This window comes from Triticum aestivum, chromosome 7A (genome assembly GCF_018294505.1).
Source record: "Triticum aestivum cultivar Chinese Spring chromosome 7A, IWGSC CS RefSeq v2.1, whole genome shotgun sequence".
Lineage (NCBI taxonomy): Eukaryota > Viridiplantae > Streptophyta > Magnoliopsida > Poales > Poaceae > Triticum > Triticum aestivum.
Genome location: NC_057812.1, coordinates 119,453,070 through 119,473,720, shown reverse-complemented (window position 1 = coordinate 119,473,720; position 20,651 = coordinate 119,453,070). Strand labels below are relative to the sequence as shown.

General features: G+C 43.0%; 1 protein-coding gene and 1 long non-coding RNA gene across 7 annotated transcripts; both read left to right on the top strand.

Moving 5' to 3' along the window:
• The first annotated feature begins 12,642 nt into the window (after positions 1 to 12,642).
• On the top strand, positions 12,643 to 16,386 carry LOC123150301 (probable serine/threonine-protein kinase PBL7). Of its 6 annotated transcripts, none has more exons than XR_006475043.1 (6): positions 12,643 to 13,090; positions 13,256 to 13,331; positions 13,422 to 13,621; positions 13,716 to 13,967; positions 14,957 to 15,005; positions 15,975 to 16,278. XR_006475043.1 is itself a non-coding variant. In XM_044570156.1 (4 exons), exons 2-4 carry the CDS (start codon positions 13,716 to 13,718, stop codon positions 16,181 to 16,183), a joined length of 327 nt encoding a protein of 108 aa, XP_044426091.1. In that variant the 5' UTR covers positions 12,643 to 13,090; the 3' UTR covers positions 16,184 to 16,386. The 6 variants fall into 6 exon arrangements, 4 of the variants coding, with proteins under 4 accessions (XP_044426091.1, XP_044426089.1, XP_044426090.1 ...); XR_006475042.1 differs by having other exon boundaries at positions 13,716 to 13,861; positions 15,975 to 16,276; XM_044570156.1 differs by lacking the exons at positions 13,256 to 13,331; positions 13,422 to 13,621 and having other exon boundaries at positions 13,716 to 13,861; positions 16,052 to 16,386.
• A 163-nt stretch (positions 16,387 to 16,549) lies between these two features.
• LOC123153040 (uncharacterized) lies at positions 16,550 to 18,462 on the top strand. Its single transcript, XR_006476359.1, has 3 exons — positions 16,550 to 17,067; positions 17,818 to 17,865; positions 18,138 to 18,462. It is a non-coding gene; the product is annotated as an uncharacterized lncRNA (long non-coding RNA).
• Positions 18,463 to 20,651: the final 2,189 nt, after the last annotated feature.

Sequence of the window (20,651 nt, the reverse complement as noted above, 5' to 3'; positions counted from 1 at the left end):
CCGACCGAATACGGGATTTGGCAAAACTATTGCAAAGCATAACAATATAAAACTTTGTCGGAGATTCCAATCCTCCAACTAACTTGTGAATAAATAAATTTAGGAGAGAGGTGAATGTGAGGATGACGGACTGACAGGTACATGCAAAAGACACCATTGGCAGCAAGCGTACCCAATACCAGTGGCGGAGCTAGCGGAGAACCAAAGGGGGGGCCAAAGAGAAAATAAGCACGTTTGGAGGGACCAAATGACATCAATTAATTAATGTAAGGCTCTTAAATTTTTTCCCTTCAGAAAATATGCTGCAGCTGGGGGGGCCACGGCCCCCTCAGCATTGCATGTAGCTCCGCCACTGCCCAATACTTTCTTCGCCCCAAAATACATTGTGTCTTAGATTTTTTTAAAGTCAAACTTTATTAACTTTGATTAAGTTTATAGAATTTCTTACCAACATCTAGAATACCAAATCGATACCAGCAGTAGTTTGGAGCATGCGTTCATGGTCTTCACACACGTGGTGGTCAGAAACTGCATGAATGGACGGGATACCATTTTACAGGAATTTAGCTTGTTGTTTATTTCTCAGGATTATCCACGTGATGGTAAAAGAAATAACCAAAATAAAGATGCAACACACATGTGAAGATTACCTCCATGAGAAATAACCATGGCAATCTAGAGATGAGAGAAATGTTTTATACCCATAGTTAGATGAAGAGACCATGAAGAGTTTTCTTGATATCTCGCTCGTTGTCTACTTGCACACGATGCCAGGCTTGCCTTTGACGTTTTAGAGCCACCATTGTGTCGTACAGCTCTAGTACATAGTGTTATATTTTGCGTGATTAAATTGCATGAAAAATAAATAGAGAGACGATATTTGTTAATGAGATTCAATGATCAATGCTTTATCTCTAAGATATGACTACATAGACTCATCGACTGTACTAAATCAACATAATACGGTTAACGTAAAAACTGGGCGAGACCATTAGACGCATCCCAACCATTTCACCATGAACAATTTGGTCAAAGATTTGACACTTCGATCTGTACTGGTGCGGCAGAACTCCCGCGAACCTCCTCAACTAGGGAGCGGGAGAACGTTCACAGTCAATTGGTGCTCCATATATGTACATGAAAGCCGAGGGTGTCAAGTAATATATACTGCATGTAGTCAATAAATGTAAATTTCATGAGATATTTTACAAGAATTGTTCATATAAATATTGCTCATTAATAATGCCATACAGCAAGACCACGTGCTATATATCTCTTTTATTTATTTATTGCTGGTCCCCACACTCTTCTAATCTCTCACTCTGTCTCTCTCTAATACTCCCTTCATTTCAAAATAGATGACCCAACTTTGTACTAACACAAAGTTAATACAAAGTTGAGTCATCTATTTTTGAAACGGAGGGAGTACGATGAAATGGTCTGTCTCTGTCTCTCTAATACGATGAAATGGACTGTAAATATTCTTTGTTCTTTGGCCAAATAATTCAAATGAATATAGGGTTGGCTTGACTCCTGACTACTCCCCGGGATTTAAAATAATGGATGTTTCAAACATTGACACGGTGTTCAAAATGTAATTTTGACCACTAATTTCTAGTATTATATATGTATATATAGTGATAAGAAAGTTATTAAATTAGAGAAACAATATTTGAGACACAACCTACACATAGGAATTCTAAGAAAAATTCCTCTAGAGTCATTTGGTTTGTAGGAATGGATTCTTATTCCTATGTAGGACAGAAACCAATAGTTCACATTTCAAAGAAAAAAATTAGCCTAGACCCAGTGAAAAAATTTCTATCCTATGAATCATGTAACATCTCTTTTCCTATAGAAATTGAGATACATGCTATCTCACTTTTTTTTATGATTTTACTATTCCTATCCTATAAATCAAAGGAGGCCTAAGGAAAATCCTTGAAGATTAAAAGTAGAAAACCCATCTTTCCAGCTTAAACTAGCTTCACTAGTTTGCTGACCTTCATTTTAATTATAACCGCAGAGCCCACATTTAGACCCTTCTCGTGCGTCTTCACTTCATCTATCAGAAACTACCTGCCTTGGGGAAATAGTTGGCTTCCTTAGAGCATCTACAACCGGACCCTCAAACTCGTCTCAAACGCCTAGGCAGGTCGCCCGGTCACTGCCCGGTCACGATTTTTTTACCCAGGCAGACTTCTCAAACGGCTCTTAAACGCCCGGGCTGACCGGCACCCCCCATATCTGCCCGGCGCGCCCGCCACATCGGACCCAACAGCCCGATCCCACTTCAAATTGCATCAAATCAACCAAACCCTTCCTCCTCCTCCCGCCGCCGTCCAACCATTCCCGCGCCCGGACCCTCGCCGGTCTCCACCCTTGCTCCCAATCCTCACCTCCGGTCCTGATCCACCGTTGGAGATGTCGTCTAGCCCGAGCCACACCGCCGCGACGGAGATGCAGTCCGCCTCGTTTGTGGGAGGCGCAGTGTCGTCGGAGGTGACTTGCAAGGCGGAGAACGTCGCCCACAAGTTGCGGCGACACCAACAGCGAGAGAGGGAGGCGGTGGCGGCGGCGTCGCAGGGAGGTTCAGACGTGGTGGAGCAGATGTCTCCTCGGCCGCGCCCGGATCCCTGCACCCCTTCCCTCCGAGCGCCTACGCGGATTACGCTGTCCGCCCCTTTTGGGACACAGGATGATCCGAGCATCGACTGAGCCATTTCAGAGAGCTTTCCGCCCACGCAGATGCCGGTGGTCGATGTGTCTGACTCGCCGCAGCTCGTTCGGGCGAGGATGAGTAGGGGCTCCGGTAGTGCCCATGCTGCCCCCAGCATGTTCGACGAAATGACCGAACAAGAGTCCGTACGTTTTATTTACTCTTGTCCGATCATATTTTTGCATAGACCACTAGTTCATTTGATCATGATGAATGCTTGCAAATTTGAATCATATATGAGGCGTTCTTTTTGAACATGATCAATGACAATGAAGAACAACCGACCGAAATGGAGTATGAATTGGAGGCCAGCACCGCATTTGAAGTTGGGACAATATCCGATCCCAATCCGAGCAAGAAAGAAGAAGACCAAGACGCCGAAGGCAAGAGGTCCGGCATTCTCAAGATTTGAGGACATCTTGTTGGTCAAAGCTTAGTTGGACACAACGATGGATCCAATATGCGGCACCGAGCAAAAGGGGAACACCTATTGGACGAAGATTTGGAGGGAGTGCCACGAGCAAAAGGAGTATGTGGTGCCGCATCCTATCGTGACCACTCGTAATGTGGCATCATTCCAACATCATTGGGGGATCATTCAAGGGGAAGTAAACAAGTACGTCGGCTACTACTCACAAGTGACCAAACACCTTCAAAGTGGGATGGGAGTCACAACTCTCGTAAGCTCGATTGCAGGACCCAATCTAGTATTTGGAGGCCCATCGTCAGGGAGGCTAGCTGGTGTCCCTGCACAGTGGTGGCATGCTTGTTGTGTGTGTGTGTGTGTGGGGGGGGGTGCGGTCCAGTGGAGGCACGGGTCGGCCTCGGCTTGCTGCGTGGGAGTGTCTGTCCCGGGTGAAAGCCTGGTCGGTGTTAGCCGGCCGGTGGCGACGGCGTCCCTGGGCGTCATTATCCTCCTTGGAGGCGTCGTAGGGAATTTCATAGCCTCTACTCCCGGATCAATTTCTTTGGGTGAAAGCACAGATCCTGCTGCAGGGTCAGGCGGTGGCGTCGTCTTGAATGCCGTTCCCCTCTTTATGGCATCGTCTTGAAGACCTTGATCCCATTGGTGCTTCCTACGACTGGACTTGCACGGTGACTTCTGTGGCTACAATGATGGTGGTGAGCATGTGGGAAGCGTGGCATTGGTCGTGGTAGTCGGCTCTTCTTCCCCGGCATGTCCATGGGTTCCCTCAACTGTTTGTTGCTGTGAAGTCGAAGCCACAGTGGCAGGCACCGATGATATACAATGACGCGTCAGAGGTGGTTCATTTGGCGATCCTTTGTGATGCCAACCTTGCCTACTCTCTTCGTAGTTTACCGCCGGTGTTGGAGTTGCGTTGTCTTGTGTGGTTTATCTGGTGTGTTGTGTTGTAGCTATTAGGGCTGCCGTTTTTTTTACCTTCTGGTCTTTTGGTTTTAGGACTTTCACCATTTTATTGTTTTCCGTTGCTCTTTGCTATTATCAATGAAATGCCAGCAATGTTGGATCTTAAAAAAACAATATGGCAATCGCATGAACAATAAACTTGTCAACACTATGTCTCTAAAAGAAAGTTGCCATGACAGGAAGGGAACATGAGAGGCATTTTGTGCTTAGATTCAAATCAAGAGTAGTGCGAGTAAATCATATTTCCATACATTATGCCTTAGCCGGACGAGATTCCAGACCCCATTCTGTAGTCACAGAATGGTATTCCGTTGGCGAGGCGATCTTGCCAGTACAAGGTTCTCAATGTATACTAAGCGTTCGCTCCCGAATGTCTCCTACTCCTATTCTCAAGTTAGCATTGTTCTCTTCTTGCATTGTTTTGTTGCTAACAGCTTGTGACGGGAGAACTCTGTGAACCTCCTCAGAGGAGAGAGAGAGAGGAGAGAGAGGAGGAGAGAGAGAGAGAGAGAGAGAGAGAGAGAGAGAGAGAGAGAGAGAGAGAGAGAGAGAGAGAGAGAGAGAGAGAGAGAGAGAGAGAGAGAGAGAGAGAGAGAGAGAGAGAGAGAGAGAGAGAGAGAGAGAGAGAGAGAGAGAGAGAGAGAGAGAGAGAGAGAGAGAGAGAGAGAGAGAGAGAGAGAGAGAGAGAGAGAGAGAGAGAGAGAGAGAGAGAGAGAGAGAGAGAGAGAGAGAGAGAGAGAGAGAGAGAGAGAGAGAGAGAGAGAGAGAGAGAGAGAGAGAGAGAGAGAGAGAGAGAGAGAGAGAGAGAGAGAGAGAGAGAGAGAGAGAGAGAGAGAGAGAGAGAGAGAGAGAGAGAGAGAGAGAGAGAGAGAGAGAGAGAGAGAGAGAGAGAGAGAGAGAGAGAGAGAGAGAGAGAGAGAGAGAGAGAGAGAGAGAGAGAGAGAGAGAGAGAGAGAGAGAGAGAGAGAGAGAGAGAGAGAGAGAGAGAGAGAGAGAGAGAGAGAGAGAGAGAGAGAGAGAGAGAGAGAGAGATCAATTGGTCCTCCATCATATATGTACACGAAGGCTCAGAGTGTTTGATATAATGTATCTTGTGGTTACTAATATAAGAATCAATTTCATGAATAGTTTACAGGAAATGCCTTCATAAATATTGCATTTATGCCATACATCAAGACCACATGGTATATATCTTTTATTTATTTGTTTACTGTTGGTTCAGATTCTTTCCTTAGGGCAACTCCAACACTGACCCTCAAACCACCCGCAACCTTCCGGACCGCGTTGTCCGGATGTGTTTTGCCATCTAACGCGAGTCTGTATCGGTCCCCCCAAAACCCCTTTCCCGCGCCCGCACGCTTTTCCCTCTGAAAAGGTCACGCCGCTCCAGAGCACCAGTGCCGCATTCATGCCGGCTCAAAGTGACGCAACCTCTCACTGCGCTTCGGCATTCAAATGGTGCGCCGACCGAGAGTGCCGCCTTCATCGCTTTCTGGTGCATGCCGCTGCCCTACGTTGAAACGACAGCCCGTCCGTCCGCCTGCCTACATTAAACATTTGTGCGGCTGCCGAGGAACGGCGAGCCGACACCACTCGCCCGTCCATCTGCCACTCACCATTAATTGCGTCGCCAGGTACCTTGCCATCCGCCCGCTATATAAACCGTATGCCTGGCCATAACCGCATCCATCATCCTCCGCTCCCTTCATCCTCGCTGCATCACGCCCGCCATGGCCTCCTCGAGCTCCGAAGCCGTCTGGGACAGCATCTCGTCTGAGCAGAAACATGAGATCGCTGCCATAGTTGCTGGCAGGCAGGCCGACAGGCAGACAAAGGTCGGCGTTGTGGACGTCCCGATGGAGGACATGACAGACGATTAGCCGGCTCCACCCTCCTCGCCGGCCAATGCCGACACCTGGGTGAGGCCCATTCTCACTACATGGACATGTTGCTGGAGGAGTGGGAGACCTTGTTTCGACAGGCGCAGGCCGAACAGGAGTACAATCTCTGTCTTCTCGATGAGTACCGGTACGTGCAGGAGCGACTCACCACCGGCACGACAATCGCGTGGAACGTGGACGTGGACGAGCAAGAGGCGCTCGTTTACTCCTACTATACCATTTGCGACATCCGCTGCGACCGCTGGCTGTACCGTCAGTGCTAGGCTACATGGAATTCGACGAGGCGGTGGATGAGGTATTCGGCAAGAGAGAGGATGAAGACGAGCTCGCCAGCTCGATCGCGCCCTGTCGCCATGACCACGAAGCCTACACGTCCAAGGGCGCCACTAGCAGGGAGGAAGAGTAGGACATGGGAGGTTGCCGGGCTCGGGTCCCAGGAAGGCCACCGCTCCTCCCCTCCCGTTGAAGCCAAGCTTGCGGGCTCAAAATTGTCGGCCGATTAGCCTCTTGGCGCTGATGTGGAGGCGGGTAGCTTCAGTTCCCGGGGCTCATGGCCGGGAGGAGGCGGAACCTCATTTTCCGGGTCTCATGACCGGCCAGAGATAGGGAACAGGCGCCGACCGTCATTTTTGTGAAAGTAGTTTGGGAAGCGTAGAACCCTTTGTGTCGGGCCGCATTGTACATATTGGGCAAAAGCCTTGGTACACAAGTTACAGAGAGAGATCGACCAAAGGGGTCGTTACAGAGAGATACAGGAGAAGAGGAGATAGAATTTAGGTACAAGTTGAACAACCTCTCCTAACCTTATACATCTCCTATATAGTTATTCTAACACCCCCCCTCCCCCTCAATCTAAACCTCAAGAAGCTTTGCCAATGTTGAGATTGTATTTTATATTTATCTTTATCTTTACCTAATATTAAAGGACACAAGATTTCATAGTTCTCCATACATCACCTCTTTATATCCGTCGATTTTGTGTTAACCATAAATATCTGACGACTATAAGATTCAAAAGAAGATCTATGTACATTCTGGCTATTGTTTTTTTATTGCATATCCAAGAGAGTTATCGGCCACGAGACTCCCTAGGGGCTTCCAGCTCCTGCGTAGTCTGGATGGGACTCCTCCTACGAAGGAGTAATAAAAAAACAGGTACGCGAGCAGGGTTAGATCTCCTCATCTTAAGAAGCTTTTCTTCGTCGCCCTTGGGTCTTGCAGCCCCGCCTGTGTCGTCGTGCACATCGCTATGACAAGTATGTTTCCCCCCAAGTTTGCATGCATGAACATACATATCTGGACTAAACTATTACTCTTATATATTTTTTGTTATTTGCTCAGTCAATACATACATACATACATACATACATACATGCTAATATAATTATTTGTGTATGATATTGGTACATATTCAACTATACCATTTACAATGTTCAAAAATATTTTGAGTTTGGTATATGCAAAATTGTTTACAACCTATTTAACGTGTAAGTGATAATTGATAAACATAGTTATGTGTAGATTCATCCATCTATTGCAACTATGCAATCATGCATGGCTAGAATTTGTTTTTAAATTTCCAAACATTTTTGTGAACACTGGTCATATTTTTTCTCGGATGTGATATATTAATATTTTTGGAGATATTTAGATATATATTCATATATTTCTAATTGTTGAAAACACAAAACAATTCCTAGAAGAAAAGTTATTTTTTGTATTTAAAATTACTACCACTACCTCTCTTTTATACTTTTAAAGCATTGATCATGAGTGAGTCTATCACAAGAAAAGGAGACCCGATTTCGAGGATAACACTTATTCTCCCGTTGCAACGCACGAGCCCTTTTGCTAGTAGACAATAAGTAGTAAAGTTCATCTATTAAGAGCCTGTTCGGTAATCCACCGGCTTCATAAAATCCTACTCTCCGACTCCTCCAGGCGAGACATAACGTGAACAAATGGGTACGCCACCTATCGGTGGCAGTCAGTGGTGAATCTAGACAGAAACTGGAGGGTGGGCTCAAAGCCTGTTGGGTTGGGCTTGCAAGTGGCTGAATTGGGCCATGAAACTAGTAGTAAAAAAAATTCTTGCAGTGCTGGAGGGGGGGCTCAAGCCTGTTGAAGCCCCCCTAGTAGATTCGCCCCTGGTGGCAGTGTGCTATAAATTTGACGAACTCCTTCATTTCCAGGATCTACGGAGCAGCTCATTCCGAGCTCTGCGATTTCCATCTGCAGATCGCTCTGCTCCGCTCTGTCGACTCCAGGGAGTTGCAATGTTCGGGCCGGCTCTGCCGGCTCCCAGAGCAGAGTTGTGGAGTGGGGTGGATCCGAACAGGCCCTAAGCCGGCATTTATCTGTTTGATGACAGGTCACCACTGATGGTATTAGGAGTTCGCGTTACAAGATGAGTTTGGTCTTGTGACCTCTTCTAGGATGGCTGTCCAAAATCACACGATATAAGTGTTCACTGTTGTGCTCATCACTTTCATATTTCTACTTCTCACCATATCATCATTCAATTCCGAGTCCACTAAAATTGTAAATAATTTTGGACTGAAGTGTGTCCTGTATTACTGCCAAATAGGTAGTACTCCAAATTACGGAAAATATAGTAATCAGAATTAATTGTAAAATAATAGTCTAATATGCTTTTGCCAAGTATTAATCAGAATTAGTCCACAAAGAACAATGGTGGAAATTCTAAGTGAAATATACAGGCTCAAAATAGTCAAATGAAATATTCCTATCCATAAACCCCAATATAATCCACCTATGTGATTACAAAATTTTGATTAGACATTTTAATTTGATCAGAAGAAAGATAAATAAACATGAATAATTAAATAGCTTTATGGTGTTTGAGCTGAAACACCACACATGGTGGAGCCTGACCGAAACTGACACTCACTATACCAATGCCCAATTCCATTCACGTTCCCTCCCTACTCTATGCAGTGCTCTCCATCCCTAGTGAGCTTGTTGCCACAGTCATCGCTCTCCTGCGAGCAAATTACTGAAGATATGAGATTTCATGAAAATTTAGTTATTTCTGACTGAATGATAAAGTATTATTTCCAGTGCTTCTATAGATCAGAACAAACGCAGATGTCAAATACTCATGCATCTAGACATTCTATTGACAATCAATTGGCAATAACTACTCTTTAGAAGGCAAAATATATATGGAGAAATAAAGTTGTGGGGTTTTGAGGTCCATCGATATTCTCACGGGCCGCCACAACTTTCTCTTGCTAGCGGGGTATGTATTCCTTCTTTAGATATTCTGCTTTCTTCTTATCAAATGGTCATGGCATATCCGTATATCATCCTTGACTACTCTGTACCTTCAGGTCAGATTGCGTTTCTGTGAACTGATGGTTAGTAATGCTCCGTTTGCGGCTCCAGATTTTAGCCTAACAATGGAGGAAATGAAGTTAGTTATGAGTATTAGATGGTTGGGACAAATAGCAGCACTACAAGGTTAGACCCTGCGAATTGACTGACCTTCTACCATGTGTTTATACATTTACATATCCTAGCTCTGGATAATACTAAAGATCTTGGGTTACTTTTATACTACCAAAATTACATAAACCCTTTCTAAAAACTTTTAGCACCAGGACATGTGTGCGGTCCCCTTTTAAGAAATTAATGTAAATCAATTTATTAAGCAGCAATGCTCATGTTTGAAAAGAATATAGAACATATAGAAGTTTATAGGATTTTCAAATTGATTTGGATTAATAGTACACGGGAAGTTGAAGTGCGAATAATAAGTTATGTATTACGATGGATACTGTAAAACCAAAAAATCACAAACCACTTTATTGTATAATTTATCCAGTATATTAAGATCAGTGTGAAAGACACGATTCGACCAAAAATTAATTTAACTACGTACAACCATAGTAAATTAGAGCATAAGTTCCTACCCAACCTATCTATCACCCTATACGTACTACAAACTTCGTTCAAAATACAAACTCCCGAATCACAACCATCCAATACTCCTAGTCTTATACATACTGCATATATTATCACTTGATTTTGTGAGGGATAACTAACCAGATAACGATGAGAAAATCAAGTAATCTCTGGTTATACATATAACTTACTAAAAGGGTCCACTCCCTAGCCCATTGAGCATTTTTCAATAGAAAGTAATGGAAGCACTAACAAAAAAAGTAAGATTGTGATCATCACGGCTGTAGTACAGACAACAGAGAAGCTTACACTTAATTAGATTTAGAAATTAGAACTGATTGCCATTAGTCCCCCTGTGTTGTAGGTACCATGTTACCTTGAAGGTAATATGAACAAAATAAAAGTCTTACTCTAAAGTCTCGATGAACATAATAAAGATCTATGTAGGGAATATAGAGTAACCAAACAAGGAGAACTGATCCAATTGAAAGGGGTCATGTGAGGAATGAAATAACTCCGTTAACACGTCAGACCAAGATGAACCAATCTAACAACAGTCAAATAAATAGAGGAGAGGGTATACCTGAATTCCACTGCAGAAAACAACACGTGATTACTTTTCATTCTTATTCCCCAATAGTTATTTTTATCAGATGGATCAAATGAACTCCGTTTTATTAATGATTGCTCACTACTGGGGCAGTTTAGTTGTGTTTCAGGCCAAAAGATGAGCTCGAAAGAGTTTATTAAATCTGTCTAGCACTCTAGCTAGGATGGGATTACACCACCCATCATTCTTCACATGGTTTGTGGAACAGGATGGCGCTGTCGCACTCCTGCAATTGACGTGTGGTTAAAGCATGACCAACAGCTGCATTCACCTCAAAAGAATAACAATAATTGGCAGAGACCTAGAGGAAATGGGGTGAGAGATAGCTCAGATTAAGCATCCGTATTTGGTTTTGCAATAATAATAACATGATTAGAACATAAATTACCCAAGAATCTGTTGTACGGAATTGTTCTAACTCCATCGACGAATTGGATCTGGGGAAAGTGTCTCCTAATACAGGAAGTCTGCCACAAGACTGAGCATCAATTTTATGCCAACAATGTATGAATAAAGTAATCCTTACTGAATACAATTAAGAAAAAAAGTAGTACATCAATTTTGCGTTTAAAATAGAGAGTCCTGCAAGTGATGTTCCAATGGGTAGCCAATGGATAAATCTACACCCATGAGGGCACCTCGTGTGCCAGACTTACTTCAGAAAACGCAAACAGTTTCAAGAATCGAGTGAAGGATAGACCAAGGTTGCAGCATCTGAAATAAAATGTGGGAAAAGAAAATTCGTTAGACGGCATAAGAACTGCAAAAACACGACACCATCATGTTTCTAATAGAATTTCAGATTCAAACAAAGGCGGTACATGACAGCTGCATTTGATTTTGATCCAATTATTAAATTCAGTTGTACTTTCTACAATACTAATAGGTGGCCTGTAATGACTTGCAGAAGTGTGAGCCGTTGAGGCAGCAGACAAATTATATTACTAGCCTGCTAGGGGCAGGACGGATAGCAATACAAGCAGACTTTGCACAACTGGAATCAGACATGTCATGTCTCACGTGTTCACCAGCTCGTCATGGATGAGACTAATGGTGGTAGCGTGGTGGAGTGCCTGCCATGCCTCCAGGAACAACAGGTTCTTCTCCATTAGCACTAACCGTGATTGGTTGGGGTCTGAAAACCACAAACCAGCGAGAATTGAAGAGCAGATCGGTCTGAACAAAAAAATAGTTTTCGAGCATTGGATAATTACATTGGGGCGGGGAGCAGCAGTAGCCGGCGCTTACAGGGACATGCTGAGCGTCATCCGCACAATCGCGCGACGGCCGAGACTGGCAGCGTCCGGCGCCACCAGGTTGGCCCGCGCCACCATTGAGACACGGTTGACCTGCCCAAACTGGAGCTCGGATTGGCTGCACCCATGGCAGTTCACTGTGGCTGCCGCCGCAGCTCGCCAGAATCCGAGGGAGGAGATGTGTGGGTGGACGGCAAGGCAAGACCGGCCCGCGGGCGCGTCGTGCCGGCGCATCGGGTGGAACATGGGGGCGACGGCAGAGCGATGGTGGGAAGGGGAGCAGGACGGATGGCGGACGAAGGTATGGGGCAGTGCGGCGGTGCTCTAACCCTAACTTCCATCGCTAACCATGGGTCCTGCGCGTTCGGATTGTATTTTCCTTCGGGAAGGGATGTTTTTTAGGTAAGGGAAGTGATGTATTGGGCTGACGCGAGGCGGGGGACGTTTCGTTGGCAGAGTTTTCGTCCGTCCCTAATATGTTTGCTTGTTTAATCTCTACTCCTATAATTTTAATGGAGCAGTTGATAGTCTCGCTTCCAGGTTTTCTTTAGTCCCACCTCTCCTGATTTTTTTGGTATCTCCTCCCACCTCTGACTTATCCACCAGAAACCGTAAAAACCTCCTCCTGAGGCCTCAACCCACACCCATCCATGTACCAAAAAAATAGACCTGCGAATCTCTACTCCTAATGGAGCAGTTGGTAGTCTCGCTTCCAGGTTTTCTTTAGTCCCACCTCTCCTGATTTTTTTGGTACCTCCTCCCACCTCTGACTTATCCACCAGAAACCGAAAAAACCTCCTCTTGAGGCCTCAACCCACACCCATCCACGTACCAAAAAATAGACCTGCGAAGGTTAACCAACGAAAAAAGACCTACGAAGGTTAAGCAGAGCTACGAGTACGAGAACCACGCCCAGCCGCCATAGTGGAGTCCTACGCCGCCATCGAGATCCGAGAGGAGCCGCCGCCGCCGAGATCCGAGATGAGCTGGCCACCGGACACCATGACCTCCCTCCCCAGTCGGCCGCCACCTCCCCCTCCCCCAGCAGCCATGTACAGCGGGGCAGCGATGGGTATCGGCCTCCCTCCTCCCTTCGCCCAAGGCTAGGAACTCCCCTCCCCTACCCGATCTCCTCCCTTCGTGCAAGGCCACGAGCTCCCCTCCCCTACCCGATCTGACGGAGAGAGGGCCAGGTCTTGCCACTCCGGTGTTTGATGTGGCCAGATCCGGCCGGGGGATTCGCCGCAGAGCCTCCATGTCGGTGGAGCAGCAGCAGCCCGACAGAAGGTGGGTGCCCAATCCATTTTTTGGTGATTTGTCTATAGTTAGATTAGCACAGGGAGGGAGCAGTGCAGCGCGGATTAGAAGAACGGACATCAAACTCTCCATTAGATTAGTTCATATTATATTCCTACTATCATAGTTCATATCATAATGCTGATGCCTCTTTAGATCCAGCGCTCAAATAAGATTAGGAGGAAGGGCATCACACTCTCCGGGAGCAAACAAGATACCACATACCGATCCTGTCAGTGCATGTAATATCACTATGTTGTATTAACAAATCTGCCTAATGTTGTATTAACAAATCTGTCTTTTCTTTTTTCACATTGTGTAGGATTCGGAATTATGACAGGGAGTCAGGGACACAATCAAATTTATACCATCCGTTGTGATTCAATTTGACCATTTCATTAAAATTTCCGGATGGATCTTAATTCCTCGGGAATGATGTGGTTCTGGAGTCTATTGTTAATCTCTTCTGTCGCAGATGTTTCACAAATCCAACTACCATGTTGATTTTCTGATCATTCTTTGGTCTGGAGTCTGGACTATACATGATATATGTATTATATCATCATCACAAATATGATTATTTTTCTTCTTCTCACAAGGCGCTTCCGATGCACAGATGGCGGCAATGAAGCAGCAGGCTCCGGAGAGCGTGCAGGGGAGGAAGGAGTTCCTGGTGGAGGTGCTGATGCTGACGGTGCTCAGCCAGCCTAACTTCGTCAGCCTGGTCGGCTTCTGCGCGCAGGGGGACAAGCGCCTGCTATTGTACGAGTACATGCCCTTCGGCAACCTAGAGAGCCATCTCTTTGGAATACTTCGTCTCAACTTGCTCTCTGTTTGGTCCAGTTCATCTCTGCAATGCAGTTAATATGTATCTATCTCTGCTCTTAACATGTTATAACTAAGCATCCCTATTGAAATGCATTGGCTTTTCTTCATGATGCATGTGTTATGGTAGTAGTTCTGTTTGTGTGGTAAACCTTCACACTACTGGTGTGTGTTCTAGAAAGTTGTTCGTGTGGATTTGGGAAATCAAAGGAGAAAAGAAATGGGTCATAGAAGAATCATCTATGGTTCTCCTTTCTCAGTTCTGGGAAAGAGTTCACTTCAAGAATTTGCTTTTCTTTTTGTTCACTTTCAATTCCCCTTTGTCAATCCCTCTCTCATTTGATTGCAGGATACATGCTTTCAAAGGTGGGGCATAGGCTCAGAGGTGAGGCCACTAGCGGTTCAACTTTGCACATATAAGAAAATAAAATCAAAGTTCTGCTGCTGAATAGATATTGTGTTGTAAACTTTAATATACACACACATGGATAAGTCAGTTAACGATTGCCTTCTGTGATCAAATTGGCTTGCTATTGTGAAGGAAATGAGTTGTTTGCTTCTGCTTCTGTGATCATGGGTTAGTTGGAAATCAGAATGTACGATTAATTATTAGAGAATGTCGCTCACAGTTAATTTCTGTAAATCTGCACTACAAGCTAAATGTGTGCAATTTCTGTTGGGTTCGATCCAATATAGAAATTTGGACAATATATAAGGATCAATACAAATCCTGCTGCCTTCCTATGAATAAATCTTTCAAAGGACATCTTCTAATACAGCAGCCACACATTGTTCTTACATATAAATCATATAAATGGATTCATTCAGATTTATTTTGTTTCATGTCCCTGAAAGTTCTCTCATCTTTTGATGTGTGTTTATTGCAGGGACTTACTTGGTGTGAAAATTATGCTCCTGCTTTAATAGCTGATATCAGGAACTATGTTTTAGTGTTTATTCCTTACCACTTCCAATATACTAATGTGCCTACTTTTGTACAATGTTCTTAACTGAAGTCGATTGTTCATGTAGGCACAAATTGGACGGACAAATGTTGATAGAGGAGGAGAACACCATGCAAGTACGTATGTGCCAAAATTGATAGATTTACCTCTAGGCATTGCATTATTTGCCGCAGTTTAGGTGTACTCTTTAAAGAATTTGTAGAAGATAGCAAAGGACTAGATGAAGGATCCATTCCTTTTAGAAACAGGTGGAAAGCATTCAGTTTAGTAAATATTGTATATACCCTTCTCCTGAAAAGTTAAATGTTGTTGCTTGGGAAAAAGGAAAATGCTCACAGATCAAATCCTTTGGTACAATGATTACTTTTTAGGGATGCAAATTTTAAACTTCAGTCATGCTTTATTAGTCATTTTTCTCTAATAATTATCTTCCATGTAGTATAAACATCTGGAGGTATTATTAGTTTTTATTTTATTTTGTACTATAAGATAATAACAATGCATACAGTCGAGACTAAATTAGCTTGGGACATCAAAGGAAGTTCCTTTTGTAACTTGAAGAGTGTTCTTTCATACGTGTTGATAACAATGTGCCTCCAATTAGTTTCTAGACATCCTTTCCAAGTCTCATACCTTTTATATTCCTCTATTTTCTCCTTTTAGTCCAATTATTTCTTGAGAACTAAAATAATCATATACTCCCTCCGTCCAGAATTACTTGATGCTGAAATGCACGTCTAGATACATCCATTTCAGTGTCAAGTAACTCTGGACGGTCATTTCTCTTGATTTTTGAACCAAGTGTTATCTTGTTTTCTCGATAGGCAAGAAAGGTCCAACTGGCAAAAGCATAAGAGGATGTTTCTGCACTTCTCTTCCTCTATTGAGTTTATAATGCATATAAAAAATGTATACCTGTTTCTGTTCTTGCACCTACATTATTCATTTATGCTCCTTCGACTCCTTTTGAATGTCTTATACTCTCTGCAATCACCAAACTGGAAGACATGCGCTTTTTAGGACATCTTCAATGCAAGACTCTTATACACGCGCTTAAGAGAACTATTTTTTTTTGTAAAATACAGTAAAAAGAAACACCCAAGCGCAGATCTGTTTCAACGCAGACGGTACCTGATGCTAATATAATTTGCCGGCGTAGCAGCGATCCATCCAACACGGCAAGAGATACCTAGGCACTCGGTGCTATTTCTCGTGTCAATGCACCCCCTATGCCGGGAATCGATGGCTCAACCGACAATCGAGCAGGATGGATATCCTAGCGCCTCTATATTAGCACCCACAAGGAAAGTAAACATAGGCGCATATTGTGTTCAACGTGATGATACAAGCGAGAGTTGGCCTGCACCGCCAACTGATCTGCGGCAGCGTGGAAGGAGTGTTCAAAAGCAGCATGAGCAGTTGTTCTACTGCTGGTCGGAGGGAGAGCTTGGCAAGGGAGATAGAGGGAGCTCTACAACCACGATATTGGCATACAACCCGATGGCATCGTGCCCACGTAAGCTTCTTCCATGTTCCAATTCTTGCACTTGTTGGTCTTTTACTGTCAAAGCTTACGAAATCTTAGATGTTGCTGACAAAAGACCGAGATACAATATTTCAATTACAGGCTATATATTATTCAGCAAGTACGTTTCGCAAAAAAATTGATCTCAGCAGGTTGGTGTTCATGTACAGGTTGCCATATGAGAATATACTGCGTATTGGTCAAATCTCAAAACAAATGGCCCATTCTGACCATAACTATTCCAAAAGCATTGATAGGCTTTTTAAAACATCAAGCTATCTGTATATTGATCTCAGCAGTGTCCAAAATCCAAATGGTTATGTTTGTTCAGATTTTCCTCACTTTTACGTTCTTTGAATTAAAGTAGTGCTTGAGGTTAATAATAAATGATTGTTGGTAACTTAACTAGCTCATGAGAATAATTTGTGATATAGCTTGCTCCTATATGTGTCATTGACAATGTTCTAATGTCACAACTTTTTTTATCATGCACTCTTACAAGGTCATTTCTTCTTGTTTGTTTTTGTGAGCAGAGCAACCTCCTTCTGGATGACAAAAGAATTAGGACCAGATAATTCGTTCTTTGAGCAAAGCAACTTTGTTGGGGATGCCAAAAGAAGTTTCAGTTTTCTTACTAATTAATGCGGCAATTGGTAAGGATAGAACAATGTCAGTTTTCCTTATGTTGGTTTTGTACTAAACATAATCATTTATGAAAGACCTTGAAAGAACTCTATACAGTATGTCAATCAGGAAAATCATGTACTCCCTCTGTTCCTAAATATTTGTCTTTCTAGAGATCTCAAATGGACTATCACATACGGATGTATATAGACATATTTTAGAGTGTAGATTCACTCATTTCGCTCCGTATGTAGTCACTTGTTGAAATATCTAGAAAGACAAATATTTAGGAACGGAGGGAGTAGCTTTTTGGGCGTTTTCTCTTAGTATTACAACCTTAATCCTTGTTGGGTTTGAAAGAAATTGTGTTAAACATGGTTATGAGCTTATTGGATCTTAAACAAACTACTCCCTCCGTTCCTAAATATAAGTCTTTTTAGAGATTCCACTACGAACTACATAGGATGTATATAGACATACTTTAGAGTGTACATTCACTCATTTTGCTCCGTATGTAGTCCGTAGTGGAATCTCTAAAAAGACTTATATTTTGGAACGGAGGGAGTACATTACATGTGTAGTAATTTTAGTAGCTAGACATGCATACTCTGCTATGTTAGATTTAGGAGAAAGAGTTGTTTTATTCATTCATCTGGAATTTTTTGTCTATAATGCTGATCTATTTTTTCATCTTTTGATCTTCTTTGCTTCAGTTGTGCTCTTGTTACATTAACTCAGCATGACGGAATGTTTCGTGCTAACATGGTTCATGGTTGCAGGCTGCCGCGACAGAAAACTGGGAGCCCCCTAGGAACAAAATAAAAAAGGTCCCAACCTCCTGTCGATGCTTATCTTAATAACTTGGCATGAATTTTGTTTCTTACATATATTTGTCCATGGTTACCTTTTTCAAACAAGCTTTAGCTTCTACAATGGGATAAGGCCTCACATGAGTGACTGAAAAATTGTCCCTTTTTAAAATTTACCTGATAGTGTTGGGATTTAAATATTTCCTTTTCGGTAACACATTCATGATTCATGTGACATTCTAAAGTAATGCAAATTTGTAATGAATGAATTACACTTTTGTGCAATACAGAAAGATCCTGCCTTTGCCCTTAATACACCTGATGGGCAATGTCATCACCAGCGTGAGTTTGGTCTCCTTAACGCACCCGATCGAGGCCATGGAGTCCATCTTCCCTATTCTACTATCTGTCTTGTTCCTCGGGAAGGTATTTGGTTTCAGACTTTATCAAGTGGTTTGTCCTGAGAAATGAAATGTGATGAACACCCAGGGAATAATGTACCTATATAGGATTAGGAATCTTTTTGTATCAATGAAATTGTTGTGCATGCTTGTAGGTATATGTTCTCCTATCTTGACAAATGAAATGAGTGATTACAAAACTACTTTTGATCGATGAAATGGATGGATGTATGGACATCTTGTTATGCAGATGTCATGTGTGAAATTCTTTTCAGTTGTATTGTCTTGACCCGTTTAGGATGGCACAACCAGTTTCTACCATAACTATTGTGGTATCAAGTATCAAGGTGAGGCACTTATATGTGATTATCAGTCAACATGAGCTATAACAAGTTGAAGGTCTAGCTATCTCCAGGGGTTCACTACCACAGACCGATGGGTTTGAATTTTGATGTGTGTGTGATTGGGGTGTAAGAGGAAATTTGAGCTGACTGCATCATGCACAACTGCCAGAGGTGGCAAGTTTGGATAGATGGTGGAGAGACGAAAATAGTGGATGAAATAAGAAAAAGAAAAGAAGATGAAGAGTTATTTAATGGTCAAAGAATTATCGATAACACCACCCTATTTGCACGAGTGTCCTAAAGGTTTATATTAAACTACAAAAATATGTATGCTCTGTAGCAACGGATGGGCAATTAACTTGCGATGGACTCAGGGGAAGACCATCCAGTTAACGTCTAGCGGGGGCAAGGAGCCAAGAACGTGGTTGCACAAGACACCAATTTACCCGAAGATCACCCTCGGCACCGAAAATCGACCTGGGAGGGCCAGGTCGATGACACAGATTGCCCGAGGTAGAAATCGTATAGTATGAAGCCCATGGCACCAGAAATCGCCATGGGATGGCCATATTGATGTCGTCGCTGAATCCGGCTACTCACCGTGACATATATGTGCTCACCGCAGCTCATCAGATCTAACCAAAACATATAACCGGGGAGGGGATGGGCGACATAGCGATTGATGGAGGGGAGGGGATGGTGAGCGTGGATGGGAAGGTGGCAGCGACATGCCACGATCGGGAGATATGGTGGCAGCAACGCCGTGGCAGAGAGAATGAGTGAGAGGGGTGGTTGCGGTGAGAGAATCGGTTGCGAGGGGGACACAAGGTCCATTATGCTAGAGTCAACACGAGGTTAGAAGTTTTGCGACAAGGAAACTATCCAAACGTTGGCAACATTATTTGATAGCTGGCCTGGGATAGACAACGACATCTCATCGTGCAACATGATAAGTAAAGTATTTTGTCTATTGTTATCATGGTTTATTGTTGTTTCTAATAGCTCCACTTGTAGATTTATTTTCCCTATGCATCCATCGGCCGATACATTTTATACGTCATCGACAAAGAGGTACGTCGTCTATATATTATGGAACCTATTCAAACATCATGATCGTTAGAGGATAAAAATTTAAGGCATGCACTGAAATTAAAAAGTTCTGCAAGAGATTTCAAAGAAGCACTCGAAATAAAGCTGCCTGGTTGAAATTCTGGTATATCTAAATGCAACATTTATTTCCGTTTGGTATTTCAACGAGTATAGATGGGTAATGAATTCATAATAAAAACATTTATTTTTGTTATCACCATATTCTTTATATTATCAATTTAAAAAATTGCAGGAATGTGTCTAGCTATTTTGTTTTTAATTTTATGCTCTGGTGGAACGGTAAAGAATTGGTAAGCCGATGTGCGGGGTGACTATTATCCGTTACATGTTTTAAGACCTTCGGCGTGAAATTTTCATACCAACTACATATAATGTTTGTGCAAGATGGGTATGAGTTGAGGAAACAATTTTTATTATACTTGTTAAAACATCGTGGGAATGAAGCTAAAGGCAACTTTCCTGATATTGTGAAAGAATTTTTTAAACGCATCATCTAGATATTGATAGTTTTGTAATAGATGTTAAGGTCGAACATCGCTCAGTTTGTTACATGTACATGTCGTTAATCTTTCTTTTTGTTATCAATTTACATTGCAAAATTGGACTTCAATTATTCAATAATTGTGTTTGTGTTATATTGTTTGTATGTGTGAAATTTAACATGTAAATCTTGCAAACTATTTCAAGAGTCCGTGGCAACGCACGGGCACTCTACTAGTAGTAAGTATAGATATGGCTCCCATCTCGCTTATCCAAAATCCTGAAATATGTGTGTGACCTTTTTTTAGTTAAATACTTGTAGACTGCATCGATCCAATACTTGATGCCCTTTAATTTTGAAAGATAGATGAACCAATCTTAAATTTTCGGGTGGTTTCAAGAGAGAAGTGACATTTAGCCCACATACATGTTTTTCTATAACATTTGAAAGTACCTACAAAAATATGTC

Excerpts from the sequence above, each read along its gene's own strand:
- LOC123150301 (XM_044570154.1), top strand. The coding sequence starts at position 13,018 with ATGTGGCCAGATCCGGCCGGGGGATTCGCCGCAGAGCCTCCATGTCGG. Across the intron at positions 13,862-14,956 it reads GGGGACAAGCGCCTGCTATT|GCACAAATTGGACGGACAAA; the intron begins GTACGAGTACAT and ends TTGTTCATGTAG. Across the intron at positions 15,006-16,051 it reads AGGAGGAGAACACCATGCAA|CGATCCATCCAACACGGCAA; the intron begins GTACGTATGTGC and ends CCGGCGTAGCAG.